Source organism: Lutra lutra, chromosome 1 (assembly GCF_902655055.1).
Source record: "Lutra lutra chromosome 1, mLutLut1.2, whole genome shotgun sequence".
NCBI lineage: Eukaryota > Metazoa > Chordata > Mammalia > Carnivora > Mustelidae > Lutra > Lutra lutra.
In genome coordinates, this window is record NC_062278.1 from 111254719 (window position 1) to 111265330 (window position 10612).

The window sequence follows — 10612 nt, forward strand, 5'->3', positions numbered from 1 at the left end:
TCTGTGTAACTTATGTCGTATTGGCCAGAACTTAGTCACAAAGACATAACTTACCTGCAAAGGGTCTGAGATAAGCAGGCTTTATTCTACGAGGTTGTGTGCCAAGCTAAGATCCTACTACTGTGGAAAATGGGACAAAGGATTTTAGGAGAGAACTAGTGGTCAGTCACACCTAAGAAAAGAACTCTTTGAAGGACCAGAGATGCATGAATACAATGTACTATTTTTTTTTTTAAATGGTTACTTAATGTCACCTAATATGTATCTAAATCTATATAGGTTATTTATTTAACTATCTTGATCTAGTGAAGATTCAAGTAAATTTACAGGAGTAGAATTTTAAAATCCAAATTAGAAGTTATACCTTCAGGTTCAAGGTGGTACATGTCAGCCAATGCACCTATTCTCCAAACCTTCTAAACTTCCTAAATTCCCTATGGCATAATCAAATGTAAAGTAGAGAGAGAGAGATCCGTATTCACTGGGAACCACAAATGTTACATTCCCAAAATGCTGAGAGATATATGTATGATACCGTGGTAAGCCCAATGCCACTGAATGTGGACCAATCTGTGGATCTCCATATGCAAAAAAAAGTTCACCTCAGCACTAAGAGGAAAAGACCACCTCTCCTAGCAGAAGAGTACTTACTTATCTTTCCAGGCTTGGAGTGGCAAAGACAGTGGAAGGACAGTCAAAAGGGGCAAATCTCCACCCCACTTCTGGAACTACACCCGGTCCCCACACAGGAAACATCTAGTCACTGCTCTAATTTGGGATTAAATTTGCAGAAAAGTAAAGCAAGGGAATACCACTATTAAAGTCAACTCCTAATAAGGTATTCCTGGAAGTCAGCGAGAGAAGCAATGACAACAAATAAGACAACAAATTGATCTGCCACAAAATACAGAAAAGGACAGTTTTGCCATACTCCTATGGCCATGCAGGGTAGCTACATCTAAGGGAGGCTCCTTCCCTATCAACCCCTTGATAACATGACCTCTTCTAGTAAACCAAACTTCTAGGAAATAAGGCATTTTTCTTCTCCTTTTGTCAGAGACCAAATAATTTGAAGAGACATGACAGTCTCTAACAGAACACTCCCTCCATCTCCCTGCTGTAAGCATCGGGGGAGAAAAGTCATTAAGTGTATGAAAAATTATAGTTCAAACACATAAAGACTATCTAAAAAATCAGAATAAATGTCTCCCTCTCCTCTGTGGACTATGTTACTACAAGAAATAAAACAAGCAAAACCTCAGAAACTCTCTGGACTGTATTCTCTACAAGATTTGTGAGGCTATTGTACACACACACACACACACACACACACACACACACACACATACATTTTACATTATATCAGGCAATGTAAAAGAAAGGAAAAATTAGGTTGATAACAAAATTTTTCTCTGTCTCAATAAGCTCCAGAAGACATTGAAATGATGCCACCAAGTTTTGAGACAAAAATAAATAAATAAAATATTATGATCACAGAATATAATCTTAGCCAAGCTATTCTGGGGGAATAAGAGCAACAGAAATCTTGGACAGCCAAACCAACCACAGACCCTCTCTGAAAATACTTCTCACAAAAGTGCTTCAAATGAAAGGAAGAAAATAAATAAAAATAACGACCTCAAAAGTGGGGTGGGCTTTCATAAAGACGGTGAGGAGAAATAAAATTTAAAATTTAAAAGTCAATTTCTAAATTAATATTATGAAACATAATGCATGTATCTAATATAGTTCTTGAAAGAAAACATATAAGCCATAAAGGATTTTCTTAATTTAGTAATAAAATATTAGCTCATTCTAACAAAACTGGAAATCCAAGTTGGCAGGGAAGAGGGTATGTGAAATTTGTCCCTATTCTACCAAAAGAATTAATAGCTTATGTAACATTCTTGAAATAGATTTAAGAATATGGGTAAAAATACATTTTCCAAAAATGTGAATATAATCAGTACTAGAATAGACATTTGTTGTTTAAATTTTTTTTTCTTTTTAGAGGAGGAGGAGAGAGAGAGAGGGCATGAGCAGGGTGGAGGGCAGAGAGGGATGGAGAGAGAGAATCTTAAGCAGGCTCTACACCCAACATGGAGCCCACTGTGGGACTCGATTTCACAACCCTGAGACTGTGACCTGAGCCAAAATCAGGAGTCACATACTTAATCCACTAAACCACCCAGGTGCCCCTGTTGTCTAACTTTTTATGGGAAGTAAAATTTTTAAAAGTCTACCAATACTATAAAACAGGTTGTTAAAGGATTACAAAGCATGAAAATAGAAATAATTTTTACATGAAGTCGCACTCCTTAATTTCTAAGTAAAGACAAATACATATATTTCATTTTTATCCTAAGATTTAGAAACACCCTTTTAAAACTTCTAAGTCCTTAAATTTTATTTTACTTGGTTAATTGGTTTTCTCAGTTAAATATCTCAGAGTCAGAAAGAACTCTTTCTATGTATTTCTGTTTTTGAGTTCACGGAGACATCTGAACACCCCATGGATACTAGAAGAAGTGATATATAACCTGCTTGTCAATTTCCAAAGACCACCAGAAACACACTTGTTACCGAACAAAGTTGGGTTTTTTGATTGATTGCAAAGAGCAAGGATGCATTTAGCAAACTTGAAGCATCTCAGTAAGAGGGCATTAGAAAAGACACACTGTAGCACTGGGGCATGTGACAGGTGGGGGAAGGTTTGTGTAAATGGGCAGCTCTCTGGAATGGATATTATCAGAAAGTGGGGATAATTCTATGATGGATATCTTAATTATTCTTATCTACAAGGCCAGGAGATATGACTGGTAAAGAAATAGTGGCCATTCATATTAGCCACGATGGGGGGGGGGGGTTTGGTCATCTTTTGCAGTTTGAACAATGTGCATGCTTCTGTTTTTATTCAGATACAGTTACAGAGTGATCTTATGCTTGCCTTGACCCAGCATCACCCCAGAATGATCCGGCTGAGGTTGGTGTTTTATGAAGTGTTTGTGTTCAACAGGTGAACACCACAACCAGCTGTGAAGGTTAAGGCAGCTCCCAGATGCCAGAGGCTGCTTTTCTCCTTCTCACCTTTTATATAAGCACTTACTGATGTATGAACACACACACACATCAAAAGTTTTGCATATTTTATTCTGTTAGAAACATTTATTCTTGTTCAATGTATCTATGATGGATATGGACATATGTATAGTCAAATATTTAAGGAAGTAATTTGTTTGAATTGTAGTTATAAAAAGGAGCAAAAAAGGAAAAATCATTTGTACCATAACTGTCCTCAGTTGAATTCAACATATGTGAACAATTGGGACCAGAAACTAATTGCCTACTTTCATTGATTATTAAAATAGTTAATTGACCTTATTTCAGTATTGAATAAACAACATTTTCTGTTATGTCACTGAAGTTAATAGTTTTGTGATCTGCAGCCCAGATTCTCATTGCCTGCAGAGCACTTGAAGACATCGTTCATGTCTATCCCTAAAGCAGAGGCTGAGAGTCTTCTCAGCTGCTGGGGAGAGAGAGAAGTGTGGATGGAGATTGCAGTGAGGGGAGGTTAAATGCTTCCTCTCATTCACAGGTGGTGTCAGGTACAACATCTGCAGCCATTCTAATGCTTCTAGGAGGCACCAGGGTAAGATTGCTGTTCAGTATTATCTTTTCATTTTCTTTTAAAGACAAGTTCTAGGGGTGCCTGTGTGGCTCAGTCAGCTAAGCATCTGCCTTAGGCTCAAGTCATGATCCCAGAGTCCTGGGATCAAGTCCTGCATCAGGCTCCCTGCTCAATGGGGAGTCTGTTTCTCTCCCTTCCTCAACCTCTCCCCCTGCTCATGCTCTCTCTCTCTCTCTCTTGCTTTCTCAAATAAATAAATAAAATATTTAAAAAATTAAGACAAGTTCTAAAACTAACATTAAAATGTTTACCATAAATCAAAATATTCCTCCCTCACTCCTTACTTGAGCCAGGAAAACCATTTTCACCCAATTCCAGCCTACCTTGTTTTCCACGTTTTTGCTAGCCTTGTTCCCAGATTCCTCTTGTGCTCCATCCTCCTGACTTCTTCTTGGTACTTGGTTGCTTACCGCTTCCTGGATATGAAATGGGTTATTCCTGGCTCCCTGCCAGCCCTAGTCTTGACCTCCCAACCACTTCCATACATCCTTCAAGACACACCCACTGCATGACTCCTCTTCTAAGAAACCATTCCGAGCCCCGAGCCCCTGAGACATGATTAGGTTGTCTTCTCTCCTAGCATAACATTGATTAGCACACATTATGGGCCCTCCAAGTCAGAAACTGTCTGATTACCTTTGTGATCGTGGGACTTAGGACAGGCAAGCAATCAAATAGAGTAGATGTATATTGACTTATGGAAGAAAATATAACTCTATAACCATAGAATATACCTCATACCATTTTTTCAGGGATTTTTAATGGGTTTATACTGATCCATTCCACTGTATCCTTGGACTAGTACCCAGATCTTGAGTCTTGGTATCACATACTTTTGCATGCCTTACTGTACTCTTCATCAGGGAGTCTGCAGACTGCCAACCAGCAGCCAATGAATGCTATCTGTGCTATTCAATGGTATAAAATCACCACAAAGATGTACATGGGGGTTACAGAGCATTACCTTCCTATAATTCCTAGTACTTGTAGGATATACACAGATGTAGTTGTAGCATATACACAGACACCAAAAACTAATAATAAGAAGAAATATCTCTTTCCAGGTCACAAAGGCCACATGAGAAGTGGGGTACAAATACTCATTCCCCATAACAGCATCAGAGGCACATGATCATGGGGCTAATCTTACACTGAATGTCTACGAGAGGTCTCCTAAACTTCCTGTCATCTATTCCAGTAGACAAATTTTCTACATTTTTCAGACTTCTCTGTTTCCACGTTTCTAGAAATCCAGCCTCCCTTTCTGTCTTCAGCTATTGGTCTGAAGTCCAGATGTCATCCAGATGTTAGAGGGTGGCTCTGCCCTCTGGGCAAGGTGCTGGGGGTCTCAGTACCTGTCATGTTTTAAGCCATACAGGCTTATTTCATTTCTCATTTGTTGGCCATCTGGGCTCCTCCACTAACCAGCTCCAAGCCTTGCAAAACTAAACATCTTGCTCAGACTCATTTTCCCCTCTGTAAGTGTGGATAATTATAGCGCCTATCTCAAGAGTTGTTAGTAAGGGTTTGAAGTTGTACATAATAGCTGGCAAAAGTCAGTATGTCCTTCCCTCCCAACTTGGGGGTACCACAGTCCACAAAACATACGCAGGATGGTTCTTGGTGAGAGGGAAGGTGTGGGAGATATTACCGCATCCAAGACAAGAAATTAGTCCATCAAACTTCTGATTAAGCAGTTATTGTGTGCCAGGTACTGAGGAGAGGTAAGTTAAAAACAAGTGACTGTGGTGAGCAGACACACATGCAAACAGCAGTGACAACACAACATGACAAGCACAGTAGCAGAGGTAGTCCCACAGGGGTGAGACGCTAAGGCTGCCTGGGGCTGTGAATGAAGGCTTCACACAGGAGCTAAGGCTCCAGCTGACCATCCCCAGGAACAGGATAGCCATAGAATTGGCTGAATGGTACTTTTATTCAGGATGGCAGAGGAATATCTCCCTGCATTGTGTAATTAGTGGTAATTAGCTGTAGCTCACACATTCCTTTAAAACACAGGAATATATTCTCCAAGACACCCCCCATTAACCCCCCCCCCACACACACACACAGTGAAAGTAAGAGAGATTGAGCGCCGTCATCTTGTGGTGAATTTCAACAGCGTCCTCCTTCCCAGGAGATAAGTTTAGACAAGACTGGGAACCACAAATCCCAATCCACTGACAGCCAAAAACACAGAGATTACAAATTTATTTGTGTATCTCTAACACATCACATCCCTACCTGTCCCCGTCCCTAGAAGGCTCCATGATACATCCTTTAAACCCATGCCCCCCTCTAATTTTTGTGAATTCACATACATTGAAGTGAGACTTTCAAGCTCTAGACTAGTGCTGTCCTGTAGAAATTTCTGTGATGATGTTCTAGGTCTACATAGCTCAATATGGCAGCCTCTCACCACACATGGCTACGGAGCACTTGATATGTGGCTGGTGCAACTGAGGAAATGAATTTGTAATTTTATTTCATTTTAATTGAAATGTAAATAGTCTCATAAAACTAGTGACTACCAAAGTGGACAGTGCAGCTCTAGCACCAAAGTCGAAATCTGCAACTTTCAGAATGGTGGGAGCAGACTCTCCAAAAGAGGGACTAAATCAAGATGCACTGAGTATTGATGTATGGGAGGGATCACTGCTACTCCAAGGGGAACAGTGGCAGGTCAGAGGCTGAACATGAACCTGAGATGAGGCCAGGGCATGAGAGGACCTACTAGGGTCCCAATGGGGTGTGGGAGATGGAAATGGAGCGAAAGGTGGGGTAGAGATGGGGGCGGAGGAAGTGGAGGGAGAAGAGACCTCCCCGTGGGTTTACTACTACCACGAAGCCTAAATCCTCCTTAGAGCCCCCCCCTCTGTAAATTTTAATGGAAGGAACATTATATATCCCCGAAAGCAAACCTCCCATTGTGCAGAGGAATAAACTGAGGCCAAGAGAGAGCTGTCCAGAGCATATATTGACTGCAGAAGAATCACAACCAGAAGGGTTTCCCCCACTCCCAGCCCACATGTGCGGCTCCACTAAAGGAAGGAAGAGCCACGGAAGGAGAACTGCAGGTAGACAATGAGCAGGCAAAGGGAGGCCCCGATGAGGCACCAGCGAAGGGAGAAGAAGTTAAAGCCCGAACCCTCCTGGGTGCTTGGCTTGGAGGCCCCTGAGAAGGTGTAGGTGGTCGCCTCCTCCTCCAGCAGCTTCTCGCTGGGCTTCCAGTGCACGATGCCCTCCTGGCAGGCCTCACAGAACTCGCTGCGGTGCGGACCCCCGTCGGGGCGGCTGGCCACGTGGATGCGGTACTGGCCGCCATCTTCATCGTAGCACTGCTCGCGCAGGCTGGTGATGAGGTTGTCCACCAGGCCCTCGATGTTCTCCTCCAGCATGCTCGACTCGTCCAGCCGCGCGGTTCCGCACTGGTGGCATAGCTGCTTGAAGACGCGCATGCGCACCGAGCCCGCCCGCTGGGCGCGGTCCAGGTACATGTGGAAGAGGATGACCACGTTGGCCGACTGCCAGGTGTGCCAGCACCAGGAGCAGTGGAACCTGCGGGGAGGGGAGGGAAGGATGGAGAGCGTCCGCCTCCCTCCCAGCGACAGCCTGCCCTGGAGGAGCCCAGAAAGAATGAGTCCTGTGTGCCTGTGCCTAGAGGTAAAGGCTGTTTGTTGGCTGTCCCTTGGGTTCCTTAGCGCTCCATACGCTCTGTCTCCTCCCAGTGAGCTCCCCTGGGACTCGAGCAGTGTCCTCAGGAGCCTGGCACTGGAGCCATCTGGCTTCTAGCAGTCTCTCCAGCCTTCCCCCTGCACACCTTCCTGTGGCCTCAGCTCCCCTTAAGCCTAATGAACTCGGGACATGCACCTGTACCTGCATAGGGCTTACCCCCCAAATCTGAGCCTTATTTTTCATCTGTGAATTGCAGGATTATGGTGTCCAATAAGGCTTCTTTCACTCAGACCTCCCCTGCCTCTACCTGTCTCACTCATGCATCCTGCCTGCTCTGGGGAGGAAAGGAGATGCCTCCAATGACTTGAGCATGGACCACCAAGGATAATTCAGAGAGTAACCTCCAAGAATCCACCAGATGGACTGGTGGAAGGGTGATGGACCGATGGATGGGTGATGGACCAACAGGGGGAGGACTATAAAGTTTGGTCCCTGTACCTTCACAAAGAACACCCTCTTACCCCTTGACAAGTCATCCCTAGACCCCACCCTAGCCTTGCCATAGAGACTGGAAAAATGGATGCTAGTCTTCAGCCTCCTCCACACACATGCACAGGGGCACACTTACATACACACAGGACACACTTGAGACAAAGTGGGTCCCCTTGAGTCCCAGCCTTAAGCATAGTGGGAGGAAGTGGTCTAGGTCTCATAGCCAAGCCCCACTCCCTCAAGTGTCCCTTGTTCACCTTCAGTGATGGAACACTCATTACCTCCAGGACAGTCCCTTCCTTCCTGAGAGGAACCTCTTCCAGAACCTGTTAGAACTGCTTTACAGTCGAGCATCTACTGGGTCTGGCCTCACTGATGACTCTCTCTGGGTCCCCTGTATAAGGGCCCAAAGGACTTCTGATGAGGAACTCCATTCAGTGCAACAGACACCACTTAGCACCTATGTTATGCCAACCACCACACAGTCCAGGCTATGGAGTAGAGATGAAGCCAAACCTGACCCTGAGGCCTGGATCCCACGGACAACATAAGCACAGAACACTTTCAGTATAGCCCAAGGCCAGGCTGGCCAGTGAAACAGCCTGATTGGTCCCCACTCATGCTGGGCCAGAGCTGTGGGGCACCAGGATTAAGCTTACAAGGAGACTTACAAGGAGAGTGAGTCTGTGCATAGAGTAACATAAGAGCCGCAGTTCTGAAAGCCTGCCTGAGGCCAGCTGGGAGCCACAGGTCACCAGCCAGGAACAGGACCAGCGGAGACTTGAGGCAAGGAGCAGCCACAAGCCCGTGGAGCTCAGCCCCTAATCCCCCAGGCCCCTGGGCTCCTGGGCCCAAATTCCCAGCCCGTTGCAACAGCCAGCTCAGGAGCTTCATGTGTTCTGTCTCCTTCTTTTACAGCTTTTAAATCAAACCAATGCAGAGTTGTTTCTTCTCCCTCAAGCTAGATCTCAGATCTTCAATTTCTAAACAGCAGATCTAGTGCAAGGGGACCTTAAAGATCATCTAGTCAACCTCATTTTATTGTGATGAAACAGAAGCAGAGAGAAAGAAAACTATCCACAGCCAGCCAGAGACAAAGCCAGGACCCAGTGTATAACAGGTGCACAATAATGTTTCCGGAATTGATGTGAATTGAAATAAACCAACCAACCTCTGCCTCTCTGTCTTTTGTCCCAAAGACAAGTTCATTCTAACATTGATAGGTCTTAGAACAAGAGTACAAACAGAAGCTCCCCACCCACAGCCTACCCCCTAGTGCCACCCCCATCAGCATGCCTCACCATAAAAACATGCATGAATAACCCACTCTTTGTGTCCAAGTTCTGTGTATCCACATCCCCTCCCTGAGGGCCTAGGGGTACCATCTTTCCCTGAATCAGTGGACTTGGGGAAGAGGACTACATAGGCCCTGAAAGTGAGTTTGAAGCAGCTTGGGCAGGGAATTCTGTGGTTCTGATCCCAAATCACAGTCTAGAAGAAGGAGAGGCATGTGGGCTTCAGATGGATATGTCCCCTTAGCCTCAAGGACTCCTTGCACTATGGAAAGCATGAGATTCATATGAGGTATAGGTCCCTGGACTTTAAGGACCTAAGGGAAATTGTGTCCCAAGCTAAGTCTTTTTGTTGCAGACCCATAGACAATAGAGCTGGAATGGTTTTAACTGATCACCTAAGGCCAACTTTCTGGTTTTGTGAATGTGAAAATTGGGGGAAAGGGAAAGGGACTTTTTGCCAGTTCATAGAATTAGTTAGCCATAAAGGCAGTTTCTAGAACATAGCAGGTGGACAAAGGTACTCAGGTCAAATTAGACAAAGTTGACTAAACAGACCTAGGAGCAGAGCATAGGCCGCAACCCTAAGCTAAAGGTTTTCTTAGTGGACCTCATGGCCTCTTCCCCTCAGTCCCCATTATTCTTTAAGAGATTATGAAAATGTGAAAACATCTAAAATGTCAGAGATTGTAAAGACATTTTAGCTCTTTGTTTAGTAGAAAACCAAGACCCAGAGACAGAAAACAACTTGCCAAGGTCACCCGGGGAGTCAGTGGTACAGCTGGGATTAGAACCTAGGCCTCTTTGACCCCCTTGGAAGTTCCTTCTCTATCCTCTAACCAGAGCTGACCTTAGGACCAGGCTCCATGGATCTCTCTGCCTCCCCTTGGAAGATGCCCCCAAGGCTCCCTGCAGGCCCCTCCCACCTGGGCTGCTCACCTGCCCGAGGCATGCTGTTCCAGGTACTGCTTCCAGCCCAGGGCCAGCTCATTGGGCTTGAGGTTGGGATCTATGATGAGTTCCCAGCTATCAGCTGGCTTGGCCACCTCCATCTTCTCATAGAAGACTTTCTTCCACTCACAAGTGGTCAGGCTGGTAGACATGGTCCTGGTGGTAGGGAGGGAAACTTGAATTCAGCCTGAGTGAGCACACAGAAAGAGCCCAGATCGATGCAGAGCAGTTCAGTGTCTGTGGTCTGAAAATCCTCATCAACAGGACTAGGAGGAAACAGGACCCAGCACTATCCTTTGTCACCCTGGCACCTGTTTCCATGGTAGCTGGGCTGGGAGCCAAGAGCCAGGCCTGGGGAGGAGGGAAGTCCCAGGAGAGAGCTCCAGGGACCGGAGCTGGGCTGGGAAGGCAGGGTTGGGTGGAAGGGGCAGGGTGGGAGGCTCAGACCCAGATCACAGCCACCCAGGCATTCAGGGGTCTCCCCCTCCTGCTTCCCCTACTGCTTCACCCC

The 10612-nt window shown here is 45.2% G+C and overlaps 1 protein-coding gene across 1 annotated transcript; it reads right to left on the reverse strand.

Annotated features, from left to right (window-relative positions):
- Window positions 1-6732: 6732 nt before the first annotated feature.
- Window positions 6733-10359, reverse strand: RTP2 (receptor transporter protein 2). The gene is made up of 2 exons (XM_047697952.1): window positions 10090-10359; window positions 6733-7249 (listed from the first exon to the last, which is right to left on the reverse strand). Exons 1-2 carry the CDS (start codon window positions 10251-10253, stop codon window positions 6733-6735), a joined length of 681 nt encoding a protein of 226 aa, XP_047553908.1. The 5' UTR covers window positions 10254-10359.
- Between the last annotated feature and the right edge of the window lie 253 nt (window positions 10360-10612).